Raw genomic sequence first — 18499 nt, forward strand, 5'->3', positions numbered from 1 at the left:
AGTTCTTAAGTTATGTCCAACCTTGTTAATATATTACACAAAATGTAATATGTGATAAGATTCTTAAATCATTCAATTACTGTTATGATAATTGAATATGGCAACAAATTTAGTATGAAGGAAGATGTGAAACAATGTAACACAGTGCATAGATAAAACACTGACCAAACACAGTGAAAGCACCATTTAAACACAGTTTACAAATCACTGATACTCACTTATTATACACATTTTCTATACATTAAATTGTGCCTTGGTGTTAACAACTTGGTTGAAGCAGATGGTGATCACCTACATTTTGTTTAATCTTAATACAGTCCAAAAATAATCATAACATGTTAATAGGTATCATAATAAAGGAATGATTACCAAAATACCTCTGTGATGAACAGAGAGAAATAATTATAAATCTACCAGTTCTTTTCTTTCAATTATCAAATAATTAATTACCTGATGAAATTTTGTGAACATGCATAAAAACCATCAGTTTCTGGTCTGCATTATTTTGTATGAAAGTAAAAATACCTTAATTTGAGGTCATGTCCTGCTGTATTGTTACTTTGTTTTCCACAATGTCATTAAAACATTTAAAGGTACGACTAAAATATCTTCAATTTTTACATCACATACTCCCTTCTATCATTCTTGTACATACTTGTAGTTTTTGATTTTCAGCAGTTTTAAATTCTCAACAGATAAAAAAATTCAAATACTGGAGAAAACTGAAATACAAATGTAACAAGCTATTCCTATGCCATAACATTTAAAGCTTAAGAAAATCATGTAGACTTCTTATGGAAGCTTACACACACCACTGTGTAATACAAGGAAGAACATTGGTGTAAATTTATTCTTAAATAATAATAAAGTGCATTAAAGACACAGCATAGCGTATTATATAAACAGCTTTAAAACAATCACCAAACAAATCCAGAATAAAGCAGCAGAAATAAACAAGGCTGTTTTACAAATGCATAGATTCAATAATTTTCAACAGTAAATATAACAGTATTGGTTATATTATTTAAGTTTAAAAACAAGATTGAGACATTGTGAAGGCACTGAAGTAACAACAAAAACACTTTACAAAACATTAAAACATCTTTAATAACGGCAGAAACACTAATTCTTATATGCTAATATTGTCAGCATTCACAATAAAGTACATTTCCAAAGCTGTATATACTAATTGTTGTATACAAATTTGTTATATACCAACAGTAACATTTTTACTTCATTTTCTTTACCACTTTTAAATATTTATATTTAATTAATGAACTGTATAAATTGTACATGTATTTTTTTATCTTATCCATTCAAAAAATTTAGCGTAAACAGTTGTATTATAGAATCATCAAGAAGAGGTGTTACCTGACACAAATCTATAAACAATAACATAAGATATAAATTTACAGTTTTTGTTATGTGGTAGTATTCTGAAACGTATAATACATTTAATATAATAACATACATTAGGTATACAAACTGGCTAAATGAGATTACTATCTTACATCATCATATCCTCTTTATTTTATTATATTCATCATATCCATATTTCATCATATTTATCATATCTTTATTTTATCATATCCTTACTTTATCCTATTTTATTAGATAATAACCCAGCATTTATATAATCATTATCATATCTTCACATTTCATCATATCATTATTCTTCCATCAATTGCTGATCATATAATCATATTATATACATATAGGGGACCATCATATCATTATCTTCAACCATTATACCATAAACATTGCACAATCCTTTCATTCGAGAATCTCACACTGGCAGCTGATACAGGCCAAATACCTGCGTATCTGTTTACAAGACAACAAGGCTCTGTCGAGTTTCCATTAAAACATGTACCCAAGAGCATAATATTCTCTTCTATGGAATTTTTTTTTCTTGCATGTAATATATTGATGTTAGTGTGGAAAAACAAATGAAAATCTTCTATTTTTATTTAAAACTATTTCCTAATTAAAGTAAAAGATGATAATTTTCAGTAATTGTTGAAACAATAAAAAAAATCCAGTCTAACAAGCAAGATTTACTTTTATACCATTATATGGGAACATATGATCATGTAGCATTTATCCTGGTTTATACTTGTATCATAAACAATTGACAATCATATCATTATGATTCTAAACTTAACAATTATCTGTCATCATAGCAACTAACTCTCAAATAAACACCTACAATAATTTATGTACATGTTTATTTAAAAATCAATCAGAGTCAACAAAATCAACACTTAATCAAGATTTAAACTTAGCGAAAATGCAAACTTAACTTTGTAAAAAAAATAAAGACATCAAAATCATCACCTAGTTAAGGAATTCAAAAAAATAATATTTTTACCCTAATAAATATTCACATCAGGCAGTTTTTTTTTTTAAATCAATAGTTCAAACTAAAAATATTTTTTTTTAATAATGTTAAGATTTTCTATGATAAACTAAAGAATAAAACATGTAATGAAACAATTTTTTAAGTCAAAGTGAGATGCAATCTTAACTGCTCAGAAAACCAAGCCAATTTCTTTTACATTTTTTCTAATTGATGTTGAACAATAATATTTGCATAATGAGTTATATACAGTGAAAGATACACGTTTTTATTTCACTGATACAAACTCTGTATTTCATTTATAGGTATAGAATAATGTACAGAATTAAAGAACTTTCAACATCATTCATTGACTTATATTTAACTTTATTATTTTTAACTTTATTTTTTATTCTCAGATTTTCAATCATTCACATGCATTAGCACAATGTACATAACTATAATAAATATAACATTACATTATGAAAAGAATGTCTATGGTTAACACCCCTATACATATGTATTTACAAGACAAAAATTGCACTATTTTGCCAGCTGAAAAAAAAGTACACAAGATATATCTTAAAACAGAACAAACTTTTCTGATTTCTTAAACATATAACATCAACAATCAGACTTAACTTTAAAATACAAAACTAATGAATACAAAAATTGGCTATAAACAACATTTGTTCCCTAAGCTAACATTAAACAGTTACTGGTCTTTGGTCCTAACTACAACCAACTTTTGTAAAAAAAAATAATGATTTCGGAATGTTATATATTGATAAATGATCAAATGGAACGCTTTTTTAATATTTTACTGGTCCTTTACTTTATTTCTCAGTTATCAAACAAAGATTAACCAAGAAATACTTACTGGTACAAAAGAGAAACAAGAAAGCTAAACGTCAAATTTGATGTTATTCTATTTCGATAAATGCAGAGACGAACACCTGTTAAACAATGTCCAAACGAAGAAATTACCTGCCTATAAAACCCATGAGTAATATAAACTGTGATAAAGGTAATCTGTCAAGACAGAGACAAATTCAAGTAGATGTTACCTTTATGACAGGTTGGACCATTATTGTTTTGTTTAGTGAGGATATCTAAAACTTGTGTTTCTCACAAGTATCAGGTGTAGAACCGGACAGTGTAGAACCATCCGGTGTAGAACAGAGTAACATCCTTAAACAATCCTAGCAAATGACAGGCAACAGAAGAATCAGTTGGTTCATTTATAGGTAATCTACAATTTCTATGCATATAAATTGTCACAATTTGCAATTTATATATTTAATCTGCAATGTGAATAATTCAATTTACAAAAAAATTGTTTATAATTACACGACAGTAAACAAATTAAAATGTTCTATAGATGCATAAAATAACTGTCTTAAAAAAACTGCATTATGAAACATTTGACCTACAGTAAATCTTTTTTATGGTTTCAAACGAGAATGGTTTTTGCAATTTTCATGTAAATTTGCTATGATTAATGCCTCACTTTGTTTCCAGATTTTTGAATTGTAAAGAATAATACTACTTTTGTGTAAAATAATCTACCAGTTTAAAGTACATCTACATGTATTTAACTGGTAAATTAACCACATATGAAAGATGTAAGTTTCAGAAATGTTTTATAAATAAACGGTATATAAAGACAGAATTATAGTATGTAAGTCTTGTTTTATAACTAAACTACATGTATAAACACTGAAATAAATATATTAACTACAGAATAATGCTAAGAACACATAATAAGCGCTGTCTTAAAATTGTAACCTTGGCAACAGTATTGCATAGAAATATAATTATTGCCAGATATATGTCACCATAAGTCTGTATACCACATTATTGCCAAATTTGTCAAGTTGTTAACTTTCACAACTACATCTGTACTACTTTTTTCACATATCAATTACATCACATTGCCTTAATTACTACTAGTTAAATGATTTTAACCATTTTCACCAAAAAAAAGTCACATTTTAATTGGTTCAATGCATTACCCTTCTACATGTATAATCCTGATATAGCGAATAAAACAGCTGTTTATTTAGTTGTTAATTTACAAACTCAAGGCATATGTGGAATGGTTTCTAAGATTCTAAAATTTCTTAGCTGATATCAACATTTTAGAATAATTTCTTTTTTTTACAAAGATTTAAGCTTTCAAGCATGCTACATCTCTATCAGTCTATGGCAACCAAAGTTATTTATAGTTCTCAATGACATGATAACATCAGACAAGTATTTCTTCAGTGGCTGGGTCTTGATCATTCTCTTCTGCTATTTCTTCTTTATTATCAACATGTTTCTTGGATTCAGCACGATTTCCTAGGGCAGCAAACATTGATTGAGGACGTTTAGGACTGTCAGAATTCTCTGAAGTGAAAAATAATCGTAAATTTGTTAACCTTACTACTTCAACAATTCAGCTGATAAAGTTAAAATATGTTTACAAAGTCTTAATAGTACACATTGAACATTTTATCAATTTTCCATGAACCACTGTTTGTGTTCAGTTCAAGCAGAAAATTTAACTAATCAATGCTCTTCATGCTGGAATTTCTGAAGACTTCATTTTTGTCAAGAAGCATGGACAACACTGAATTGTGTATTTGTATTTTCAATTAAATATGTACCAGAATTAAAGTTCATCAAAACCAACATTTTTTAAACAAGCCATGCAGCCAGTGCAATTAAGATGCCCAGGTATGTTTCAAAATAAGATTTTCTCTTCCATGCCATGTCTTTCTTTGTTACCTATCACAACTCCTTTTGAACCAACATGCAAGTTGTTTTAATTTACCAATGTTGACTAAACTGACACCATTACACACAGACCAGTGTCTTTTTATCAGTTTTGAAGTGTCTTAGTAAAATCATTATACTTCATGATTTAGCTAGTTTTATATCAGGAAAAGCAATACCTTTGAGAGAATCAATCTGTTTACCCTGTCTGGGTAGAGAGCCATGTTTCCTCAGCCCTACATCATTGCTGTCAAATTTAGAGAGTGCATCTTTTACAGATGTTTTGGGCGAGTCATCACCAATACCACTGTCTGTCATAGCATCCTGAACCTTTCTAATGTCAAGGTCACCAGCTGTAAATGGGAAACAAAATTAGCTAATTCATTTATAATATACCAAGCACTTGCCAAATTTCATTGTAAAAATGTGAAGAGGATAAAAAAATGCTTTGAATATTTGGATTCATATCTTGATTTTTTTTTCTAATTAATTTTGTGCAAAGACTTATTCAAAGTTCAAAGTTAGAATTTATCAAACAATAAAGGCCTTTACTGGGTTACCAAAATAAAAAAAAAACACTCCTAGTAACAAACCAAGTTTTTTAACCTAACCTGGGAGGCAATGAATTCTACCCTGATGGCAAGCACAGACCAAAATTAGCAGTTGTATCCATGCAGTCTGATCATGGTATACACTGTTTGCTATTAAGTCAGTATTTCTTTAAAAAAAATTAAACCGTATTGTCCAGATTGAAAGATAAATAAGTCTGTTTTAGGTAATTTCAATGGTAAGGGTTAATATCCTTACTTTCTATAATCAAAATATGCACTATTCATATATATAATACATGACATGTCCAGTGAAAATATCATAAATACATTAATACACAGACATGCAAAAGTGTGAGATCAATAAATAAACAAACTTTAGTGCAAACATATTATACACTGTCAAACATGCAGAAAAGACATTAAAATAACTAAATATATAACTTAATATATGAATGAGAAGAATCTTTTAAGAAACACTGATATTTCAATTCATCCTGTTCTTTATTATTATTTCAAATAATTTAAATGTCTTCAAAAACAAAGATTAGAACCACCTTCAGTTGTTTCCCCTTTTTTCATATCTGATGGAGTTGTATTCCTTGGTAGAGAGGAGGACCTCTTATGTGAAATTTCCTGTGTATCTGATGGCAGTGAATCATTTTTCTTACTGTCTCTTAGAACTACATCATGTTTTTTCTCTGACTGGGAGAGTGATTTCCCTTTGCCAGCCTCACTTTCATTTCCCGGAGATTTGAACTTTGATATTTTGTCTTTGACTGACATTTTCAGGGTGGCTGAGTCATAGACAACACCACTTTCAGCAGGCTTCTTGTCATCTTCTACATTCAAGTTTAAATAAAGAATAGAATCACATGCAGTGAAAGAATAAACTGTTGTACACAGCCTTGACTGATCTACAGTAGGTAGTATTTCCATGTTTCATGAATATGTCACTAAAAAATCTTGTAATATATTGTCACATCTATGTTTAGTAAATCAATTCAGTATTATCCACAATTTTTTTCAAGATGAAACTTCTAAGTTGTTGTCAAGGCTGTGTCCAAATATTCATTAAATAATAAGATATAAAATAACTGAATAAACAAAACATTCTATTAACTGGTTATTTCTAGAGACTTTATATTTGTAATTCTAATCAGTTCTACTTAAGTTGATTATGCTGCTTCTTTGCCAAACCGTTAAAAAAGGTAATATATGTTCTATTATTCAGTGTACCTGAGTCAATCTTTATTCATTCTTCGAAATACTGCATCATTTTTTATACTGATAAATTTGAAAATTAAAGCTACCATACATTCCTGTTTAATCAACCCCCAGGGACAATGCTTATAAATGCAAAAAAATTAAGTCCCCATATGGTCCAGTTCTCATTTAAAAGCTTCAATTTTGATAATACAAAACACTTTATATGACTCTGTCTCATAAAGTGAATTACATGTACATGTATACAGTTGCCACATGTACACATGTACACTAGTTACACAGTGTACACTTTCTCTACCAAATATAGTAAGACCAATTCTAAGAATGAAAACCAATTTAATTTGCTGATAAACAGTAAAACATGTAATGTAATGTACATTTTGCTCAGTATAATAATTTTTTATGTGAACTTGCACATTCTTACACCACATATATATATTGTAACAATTTTTTCAAATCATTACTCTTCACATAAATCTGTTCCTAGTAAATTTATATCAAACTTTTATTCCCTGATTCATTTTCTTAAAAGACCTCTATAATCTAATTGAATGTAGGACAAAACCCCACCAGTTAAAACCCAACCACTCAAAATTTTATAGAGTGGACAAAACCCCACCACTAAATTTTATAGAGTGGACAAAACCCCACCACTTAATTTTACAGAGTGGACAAAACCCCACCACTTCAGTTTTATAGAGTGGACAAAACTTTCTTGTAAACATGTTAAAAAACAAACAATTGTGCATCAGCAGAAACTCAAAAGAATGTGTGAACAACTCATCAATAAGGAGAAGACTGTACCCGAGTTTCTTCAGGCTATCAGCCACAGTATCCACTTAAACTAAGTACAATGAAGTACAATGAAGGAAAATTGACTGAACTGAATAAATTAGAAATGTGCTATAAAAATGTGCTATTTTTTAATCATTAATTGATGAAAATGTGCTACATTCTTGATTAATAGTAAGTAGTTTATTTTTTATATAAATAAATTGAAGAAATGAATTTGAAGAAACTAAAAATAATGGATAATTCAAGGTCATAAATGTGGCACAGTCTCAAATAAATGACTACTCTTTGATGTTGATTTAACAGTTTGTAAATTATTTGTATAATCTCTTATATTACACAAATGTTATATTGAAATTAAAAAATAAAATGTGAAAATGTGTACTGTATATTATATATATTTTAATTCATCAAATCTTGCCCAATAATTGGTAAGTGGTGGGGTTTTGTCCACTCTGTAAAATTTAGTGGTGGGGTTTTGTCCACTCTATAAAATTTAGTGGTGGGGTTTTGTCCACTCTATAAAATTTTGAGTGGTGGGGTTTTAACTGGTGGGGTTTTGTCCGTCTTCCAATCTAATTAATTCTACTCTAAAATAACCAGTCATTCTAATTATGAAAAACTAAAAAAACAGAAAATTAATAGAAGTAAATACAAATGTATAAGTTAAAAGAAACATTCTACATTTAGAATTATTAATTTAATAACATGCAAAACAACATTAAAACATTGAAAGAATTTAACTATATTATTAATTTAGTCCGAGTTATTTTAATAAATTCAGTGCATTAAGTCTAAAGTCTTATTCTGCTAAATATTTTTGTAAACCAATTTGCCCATCTTTTATTTTTGGTAATGTTAATTACCAGATATCTAGGGATATCAAGACAAAAATTTGAAGCTGGTCAGTCACAAGTATAGAGACTGATAAAACTACACAGCCATAGTCAGCTGGTTGGCTTGGCTTTATCAGGGTCTTTCAAATAGAATGGTCCAGAAACGCGCTACGTAAACCCGTCTCACTACATATGTACGATTAAACCTGTCTCAGCAGAACACAGTATAGTTGTAAATAACATCATGAAATATTATAAACCTTTTAAAGATACGATTAAATAACATTTTTTTCTCTGTAAAATCAATTTCTTTTTTCCCATTGAACAATGCATAAATTAAAACAAGAGGGCCAAGATGGCCCTAGATCGCTCACCTGACCCGTCAAACTCATCCGAACAATTACCTAGACAAGCATTCTGACCAAGTTTCATGACAGGTGTCAAAAATGTGACCACTAGTGTTAACAAGGATTATCCATATTTGAGCAGTGTGACCTAGTTTTTGACCCCAGGTGACCCATATTCGAGCTTGACATTCGAGCAATTACCTAGACAATCATCCTGACCAAGTTTGATGATAATTGAGTCAAAAATGTGACACTAAAGTGTTCACAAGGTTTTTCTTTTTTTAGCTCCTGTGACCTAGTTTTCCATCCGAGATAAATCATGTTCAAACTTATCCAAGCATCGACTAGACAAGCATTCTGACAAAGTTTGATGATGATTGGGTCAAAAATGTGACCACTAGACTGTTCGCAAGGTTTTTCTATTTTTAGCTCCTATGACCTAGTTTTCCACCCGAGATGACCCATGTGCGAACTCATCCAAACAATTGACTAAACAAGCATCCTGACAAGGTTTCTTAATAATTGGGTCAAAAATGTGACCACTAGAGTGTTTACAAGGTTTTTCTATTTATAGCTCCTGTGACCTAGTTTTTCATCCGAGATAAACCATGTGCAAACTCATCAAAGCAATTATCTAAACAAGCATCCTGACAAAGTTTGATCATGATTAGGTAAAAAATGTGACCACTAGAGTGTTCAAAAGGTTTTTCTATTTTTAGCTCCTGTGACCTAGTTTTTCATCAAAGATGACCCATATTCAAACTCATCTGAGCGATTGACTAGACAAGCATCCGCACTAAGTTTGATGATGATTGGGTAAAAAATGTGACCACTAGAGTGTTCACAAGGTTTTTCTATTTATAGCTCCTGTGACCTAGTTTTTCATCAGAGATGACCCATATTCGAACTCATCTGCGCAATTATCTAAACAAGCATCCTGACAAAGTTTGATGATGATTGGGTCAAAAATGTGACCACTAGAGTGTTCACAAGGTTTTTCTATTTATAGCTCCTGTGACCTAGATTTTCATCGGAGATGACCCATGTTCGAACTCATCCAAGCAATAATCTAAACAAGCATTCTGACAAAGGTTGATGATGATTGGGTCAAAAATGTGACCACTAGAGTGTTCACAAGGTTTTTCTATTTTTAGCTCCTTTGACCTAGTTTTCCATCCGAAATGACCCAGTTTCGAACTCATCCGAGCAATTGACTAAACAAGCATCCTGACAAAGTTTGATGATGATTGAGTCATAAGTGTGACCACTAGTGTGTTCACAAGCAATTGTGGACGTACGACGGATGACGGACATTCACCGATCCTAATAGCTCACCCCGAGCAAGCTCAGGTGAGCTAAAAAGCTTATAAAAATCAGACCTATTTTCAAATATGAGCAGTAAATTTTTACCTCGACACCGGGAACAAAAAATGCATAATTTCATTGCAAATCTATAAAATTGTTACTTTTTACAGTAAAAACTAATAATGTAATGTAGCCAGGGTTAGTTGTCAGTAATTTTTTGATCGATTTAACAAAACATTATCTTACAATTTCATTTTTGAATGGTGATGTACTATGCCAGATCACGGTCGGTAGATAACCTAATCATGTGATTCAACCGAGACATCTGGTCTGACTCCAGACCATTTTATTTGAAAGACCCTGGCTCTATACTGGTAACAAAGGCTGATCAATTTCAGTTTTAGCAGGGTAAAGGTTAATTCACCATCTAAACAATAAAATGTAACATTGGCAAAGAACATTTGGGTTAAAGATCAAGACTTTTTTTTAATGGGATCAAATGTTACATGCAGACTGGTTTCAAGATCTGTAAAAAAGCCTTTGACCCAAATCAGTTTTAGGCATGCCTTAAAGTAACTTACCATATGAGTGTCTATAGCGTACTGGTTGAATATATAGAATAAAATATTTGTATATTCTGCTTATTAATAATATATTATACCAATCCTACATAACTCATGCATTCTAAATATGTCATATAAAGTATACATCTTTATTAACCAGCTAACGCATAAATTAAAAAAAAATTATAATAAGAGATCGCTGAAAAGAAATCTGAAAGAAATAGTGTCCAATCACCAAATAAAACAAGAACTGTCGGAGGACAGTAACGCTCGACTATTCGAAAATTTGTCACAAGGGTGTTTCATTGAGTATAATAATGCTTACCTATATGAATACATAAAATTGTCCGAAAAGGTACAAACTCTTCAAGTTTCAATACATTCCCTTCAGTAGTTATGGAGAGACAAGCTTACATGCAAAAACTTTACCAAGAATTCATGAGTCGAAAAAGGGGCATAATTATGCAAAAAAAGCAAATCAGAGTTATGGGACTTGTACCAATCATCTTAGATAATCACAGAGACCAAGTGTGTGAAGTTTCAATCCATTCCCTTCAGTAGTTATGGAGATACCAGCTTACATGCAAAAACTTAACCAAGAATTTCTAAGTCAAAAAAGGGGCATAATTATGTAAAAAAGCAAATCAGAGTTATGGGACTTGTGCCAATCATCTTAGATAATCACAGAGAACAAGTGTGTGAAGTTTCAATCCATTCCCTTCAGTAGTTATGGAGATACCAGCTTACATGCAAAAACTTAACCAAGAATTTCTAAGTCGAAAAAGGGGCATAATTATGTAAAAAAGCAAATCAGAGTTATGGGACTTGTGGCAATTATCTTAGATAATCACAGAGAACAAGTGTGTGAAGTTTCAATCCATTCCCTTCAGTAGTTATGGAGATACCAGCTTACACGCAAAAACTTAACCAAGAATTTCTAAGTCGAAAAAGGGGCATAATTATGTAAAAAAGCAAATCAGAGTTATGGGACTTGTGCCAATCATCTTAGATAATCACAGAGAACAAGTGTGTGAAGTTTCAATCAATTCCCTTCAGTAGTTATGGAGATAACAGCTTACATACAAAAACTTAACCAAGAATTTCTAAGTCGAAAAAGGGGCATTATTATGAAAAGAAGCAAATCAGAGTTATGGGACTTGTGCCAATCATCTTAGATAATCACAGAGAACAAGTGTGTGAAGTTTCAATCAATTCCCTTCAGTAGTTATGGAGATAACAGCTTACATACAAAAACTTAACCAAGAATTTCTAAGTCGAAAAAGGGGCATTATTATGAAAAGAAGCAAATCAGAGTTATGGGACTTGTGCCAATCATCTTAGATAATCACAGAGAACAAGTGTGTGAAGTTTCAATCCATTCCCTTCAGTAGTTATGGAGATACCAGCTTACATACAAAAACTTAACCAAGAATTTCTAAGTCGAAAAAGGGGCATAATTATGAAAAAAAGCAAATCAGAGTTATGGGACTTGTGCCAATCATCTTAGATAATCACAGAGAACAAGTGTGTGAAGTTTCAATCCATTCCCTTCCGTAGTTATGGAGATACCAGCTTACATACAAAAACTTAACCACAGGGACGCCGACGCCGACAAATGGGTGACTGCATTAGCTCGATTATTCTGCGAATAGTCGAGCTAAAAACTTGTATATTATCAATGTCATTTAACATTTAATTATTTTCTGTATTTCATTTCTTGCTAATATTATACTGGTTCAGTCAAACTGTTGGTATATAAAAGGGAATTTTAAGAATTTGCAGTTGACTACTTATTTTTTACTAGTTCTTTCTTGCTAACGAAATTTCTTCTTTTGTATATCCCATAAGAAGCATGCACAATAGCTGCTGTGCAGTTAGGTATATCATTTTTTTTGTTGAAATTTAATGTAGCTAGTAATGTACTACACTATTTCTCTTTATTGAAAAAATCTACACAATATTTCTTTGTTAGTTTTAAAAAGAGATGGTACAGAGTAAAGCAATATAAATTCACATATATACATGTGTCTCCCAGATAAAATATACACTTTCATTCATTACCATATTAAATATATATTACTTATTAGAAGTAATAACAAGCTGCTACATTTGAATACTGACAAACTAATAGGAAGCAGATTCAGCAAAAACTCTGGCTAAATTATAGCAATGCAAACTTTATAAATTACTTATACAATTAATTATATATCAAATACCCGCATAAGTTATGTCCCCTAGTTATTAACAAGTTTGAAAACTAGGTTAAAGACATGACCACCAATAACTTGTATAAATCTGACATTCTCCGTCACTTTCATTACCCTTGCTGCTAACTGACTCCTGATTGAACTGATCTATACTGGATCTTATGCCCACATTAAGAGAGACAAAAATATGCCTAATTTTACAAACTTGATATATTGGATGTAAGAAAAGTATCAAATATTCTGTATATGAGCTGCGTCATGACATAACCAACATAGTGCGTTTGCGACCAGCATAGATCCAGACAAGCCTGCGCATCCGAGCAGTCTGATCACGATCCATGCTGTTCGCTTACCAACTCTATTACAAGTAGAGAAACTGATAGCGAAGAGCATGGATCCTGATAAGAATGCGCGGATGCGCAGGCTGGTCTCGATCCATGCTGGTCGCAAACGCATTACATTGGTTTTGTCATGACGCGGCTCAAATATTCTGTATATATCATCATTTAAATACATACCATTCTCAGTACTTTCTGAGCTAGACAGACTTTTTCGTGGAGCTGGAGTGGGCTTGCTACTGGCAACTGGTGGTTTTGGTCGGGTTGGAGGAGGAGGTTTGTTCAAACCTGAAACCAAGTAAGACATTGTAAAAAACACCCCACAAATACATTATTATTTGTTTTTTCTTTTTGTTTTAAGGCACACCAACACAATTAAGGTCATATGGTACAGAAAGAGAGAAGATGATTTTAGCTAACCTCAGGGGTTACACACTTATAGCAAAACCACATCACCTGCTGAAGTTTGGAGATGCATTGACTCCAGTAATTCACAACCATTAGTTGCCTCTTACAATCACGCAGGGATACATGGTGACCACAATCTTTAAAGGCAACCCCTCAAACACAAGGGGGCAGAAACATTATTGAAATCAGGCTTTTTCTAATGAAATCTGAGAGATTTCAGAGTGGATGCCAACCAGAAACAGTAAGGAACAAATGATTCAATATTTGCCATTGAAACATCCACTATTTTACCATGGAAACCAAATTTAAGATTACAAATTTTAAAATCTTCAATATTAAGTAGTAAAATAGTCATAAAACATCAATATTAAGTAGTAAAATGAACATAAAATATCAATATTAAGTAGTAAAAGATTACACACCTGGTCTAGGTGTCACAGATGGTTTATCAGCTGCAGAATCTTTTATAGAATTGTTCTTAGTGACCTTTACATCTGCTTTAGGGGGAGGAGTTACAGTTTTAGTGTCAGAACTTCCACTTCCTGCTCTAGATTTAAGTGGTACGTCTGCTGCAGTTTTTACTGTATCACTGGATTTGTTATCTGAAGGTTTTACAGGTAGATTATTGTTCTCTTTTGGTACAGTCTTTGATACTGGTTTCAGGCTGTGTAAACCAAATGGTGATTTCTTTTCTTCAGTTGCAGAACTTTGGCTTTCTGTTTTATCTGATGCAGTAGGCTTGCTGGGCATCTGTTCAATAAAGAATGAAATTTCTTAATCTTAAAGTCTCTTTTTATTTATATATATATTTCTGAGCAACTGTAAGGAAAACTCCAACTGAGATACAACACATTGCAAGATTTAGAATGATGAAGCATAATGTACATTACTTATTATTATATAATCTATAAATAGCTTTGAAATGCCTTTCCCTGATTGGCTAACAAGCAACTTTTTGTAAAAAATAACAAGTCAATATCAGAGTATATTCACTGTTTTTTTCCTAAAAATAGATTTTCAGAGTATATTCACCGGTTTTTCTTCTAAAAATAGATATTCTGGAAATCCCTTAACGACGCGAGACTTTGACATGACGTCATGCCAAGTTTGTTGTTATTATTCTGAAAAAACATTGAGTGCGTTTACATAAGAGTCAAATTAGTATATTTTAGTTACCGTTTTACATTTTTAAGAACCATAGGGATTAGCATGTATATGGAAAGGGCCAAATTATGGAAACAGTAGACAAGCTGAAAAATAATGATTTCTGTCTTATGCAATGGCAGATGTAATAAGCCATACAAAAGCTATTTATAAATTATATAATAAAACAGATATGTACTTTTTAGCTGTTGAATATGATGTGATATATACTGAAAAATAAATATTGACCTCGGCTATCGCCTTGGTCAATATTAATTTTTTCAGTACATATCACATCATATTCAACAGCTAAAAAGTCCATATTTGTATAATATATGATAAAAAGTGCTATGAATTTCCTCCCTATTCTTGTCAAACCAACTTTTAATAGTATAATTGCATTAGTTTTTCTGTACTACAACATTCACCTGCTGTTTCTATCACATCTTCAAATACTATAAACCACTTTCATTATTATCTTATTTCTATTTTATTTACTAATTTGTAAACACATTTTAGTTCATAAAGTTTGTTGACAGAGAATGACAAACCATGAGAAATGCAACAATATGAGAATGGTACATACAGTTTAATTCTAAGTCTTTTGTATATTAAATATAGCTAATTCTGTCAAAGAAAATTTCAGGACTATATTAAGCAGTGTACAATGAGCACTTACTTTTAGCACACTTGTTACTTTAAATGTTGTATACAATGCTATTTATAACACAAATCTAATTCTGTATGCTGAATCGAAGAACAACAATCAAAACTTCTGAATTTGTGAAACTGTGGGGACATTGTTAAGAGTCATGTACAAATTGAAATTGTTTATATTACTGATCAATAGCACAACCCCAAATATGTAAAAATGTGTTGTTTTTTTTTAATCGCCTCCGTGGTCGAGGGGTTAGAGTCGATGACTTCTAATCCAGTTACCTCTCTGGCGTGGGTTCGATCCCCGGGAGATGCTTTGGTAGTTTAGCACGGAGGAAGGTAGGCTAGTACTGGTGTAACTCTCCAGGAACGAAATACCCACCTATTTGACTGAAATACTGTTGGGAACAGGCATAAAATGAAACAAACAAAAAAATGTTTTTAAAAGACTTATATTTATTTAAATCTTATTAAAGTATTATCAAAGTGCTCTAAAGGAACTAAAGTAGATACAGATAAAGCATTACCTGGGACCTTCTTTTCTCCTGCTTTGCCTTCAAATCAGCCATTATATTCACACCAAATCCAATACCTCCTGGCATACCAGGTTTTCTAGGTACACTCAATGGCTTGGTCTCATCAACTTTGTCTGATTCCTCTTTATCTTTCTCACTTTCTGCTTCTGCTATATAAATGTCAAGGTAAATATCTAATATGTTAATGTCAAGGTAAATATCTAATATATTATGTCAAGGCAAATATCTGATATATTAATGTCAGGAAAATGTCTAATATATTAATGTAAAGGTAAATATCTGTTATATAAATGTCAAGGTATATATCAAATACATCTATATCTAGTTAAATATCTTAAATATTATGTCACAGAAAATGTCTAATATATTAATGTCAAGGTAAATATATGTTCTATTAATGTCAAGGTAAATATTTGTTCTATTAATGTCAAGGTAAATATTTGTTCTATTAATGTCAAGGTTTATATCTAATATATTAAGGTTTATGTCAAGGTAAATATCTGTTACATTAATGTCAAGGTAAATATCAATTTATTTATTATACTTATGTCAAGGTAAATGCCAATCAAGTTGACAATATAGTTATACTATATCGTATCTAACAAAAGAACTTCTTATCTAAATTACAAAATTTTGAGTCTAGTATTAAATTATGAGTCTAAAAGGAAACAAGGAACATCGCAATGCGATGCAACCAGGTTTTCAGCAAAATATTTCACAGAAGCTTTGTCATGAAGGGGCATTTGTTTTTAATTGAACTTTTAGGAGGAATTATGGCTTTTTTAATATTCCTCAAACAATAATGATTGAGAAATTTTATGTTGTCTATTCGCCTTTTTTTCCCAAATGTTTTAGAAAGGTAAACAGTACTTTATTTTTGCTTAATTTTTGCATTTTTGCGTCTCTTGTCATTTTCTTTTGTCAACAATATTGGCGTGTGGTGTTTTGTGCGATATCAAGAAAAGTATGTTCACAATTTTAAAAAAATACTTGAATGATGTCTTGGAAGAAACATGGGAATTTAGTGAGCGCCAGGGCACTTGATGACAAAGCTTCTGTGAAAGTTTTGGTCAAAATCCATTGAGAAATGTAGGAGAAGTTGCGCACTGTAGAAATTGTTCACTATATATTCTGTATAAGGAAAAAATATACAAAGGGCCATAATTCGGTCAAATATTATCCAATCACAAAACCCCGACAATATGTGCCAGGCACTTGAAAACAAAGCTTCTAAGAAAGTTTGGTCAAAATCCGTTGAGAAATGTAGGAGGAGTTGAGCACAGAAGAAATTGTTCTCTATATATTCTGTATAAGGAAAAAATATACAAAGGGCCATAATTCGGTCAAATATTATCCAATCACAAAACCCCGACAATATGTGCCAGGCACTTGATAACAAAGCTTCTAAGAAAGTTTGGTCAAAATCCGTTGAGAAATGTAGGAGGAGTTGCGCACAGAAGAAATTGTTCACTATATATTCTATATAAGGAAAAAAAACAAAGGGCCATAATTAGGTCAAATATATACCAATTGCAAAACCCTGGCAATATGTGTCAGGGCACTTGATGACAAAGCTTCTGAGAAAGTTTGGTCAAAATCCGTTTGAGAAATGTAGGAGGAGTTGCGCACAGAATAAATTGTTCACTATATATTTTATATAAGGAAAAAAAAAACAAAGGGCCATAATTAGGTCAAATATTATCTAATCGCAAAACCCCGACAATATGCGCCAGGGCACTTGATGACAAAGCTTCTGTGAAAGTTTGGTCAAAATCCGTTGAGAAATGTAGGAGGAGTTGCGCACAGAAGAAATTGTTTACGCCCGCCCGCCCGCCCGCCCGTCCGCCCGCCCGCCCGACCGCCCGCCCGCCGACATACCTCAATCTAATAACCAGTTTTTTCCTTCGGAAAACCTGGTTAACAAAAACATGCAGAATTTTGGACAGCCTTTGTAAAAATTCAAGAATTGTTTCAAAGAATATAAGCTGAAGGCTTAAAGATCAGGAATATGACTTTTTTTATCAAACTTTCTGCAAATGTATATAATTATAATGCTGCTTTATATATCAAACAAAACAACCAAAACTCAATAAGGCAGCAGAAATTATAGTAACATCTTTATGAATGATGATATTACTGAAATCATTTATTTACTTAATCTCTTTACCACAGGTGGGTCAATATGAAAAGCAATAGAGTTAATTAATTCATAAAAATAGCAAATATTTTACAGTTTTCTATTTCAACCCCTTGAAATAATGTCCTACAGAAATACAAAGTTATAGATGTTTAATCCAATTTTTGAATGCTTCTTGGGTATCACTTTCATTAACTGAAAAATGGCCAACCCTAATCCTTTTATACTCTTGTCATAAAAAACACAGGCCTCTACACACATGATTTTGGTATCATTTGAAAGCAGATGCTTTGAAGCATAGCAAAGTTTACACAAACACAAGAATCATGAGCTAAATATAGAAAATTTACTTCATTT

The 18499-nt window shown here is 31.5% G+C and overlaps 1 protein-coding gene across 10 annotated transcripts in view; it reads right to left on the bottom strand.

Moving 5' to 3' along the window:
* Positions 1 to 4539: 4539 nt before the first annotated feature.
* Positions 4540 to 18499, bottom strand: part of LOC132759982 (F-actin-uncapping protein LRRC16A-like) — a 63380-nt gene continuing 49420 nt past the window's right edge. For 7 of the 10 annotated variants that reach the window (XM_060751860.1, XM_060751853.1, XM_060751859.1 and 4 more), the window contains 7 exons: positions 15997 to 16154; positions 14092 to 14419; positions 13442 to 13549; positions 10735 to 10755; positions 6204 to 6488; positions 5278 to 5451; positions 4540 to 4729 (listed from right to left, as the gene is read on the bottom strand). In XM_060751860.1, the coding sequence (XP_060607843.1) occupies positions 4587 to 4729; positions 5278 to 5451; positions 6204 to 6488; positions 10735 to 10755; positions 13442 to 13549; positions 14092 to 14419; positions 15997 to 16154 (1217 nt within the window). In that variant the 3' untranslated portion in view covers positions 4540 to 4586. The remainder of the gene's footprint in view (positions 4730 to 5277; positions 5452 to 6203; positions 6489 to 10734; positions 10756 to 13441; positions 13550 to 14091; positions 14420 to 15996; positions 16155 to 18499) is intronic. The other 3 variants (XM_060751852.1, XM_060751855.1, XM_060751856.1) reach the window with 3 other exon arrangements.

This window comes from Ruditapes philippinarum, unplaced genomic scaffold (assembly GCF_026571515.1).
Source record: "Ruditapes philippinarum isolate M1 unplaced genomic scaffold, ASM2657151v2 ctg339_1_1_1_1, whole genome shotgun sequence".
Lineage (NCBI taxonomy): Eukaryota > Metazoa > Mollusca > Bivalvia > Venerida > Veneridae > Ruditapes > Ruditapes philippinarum.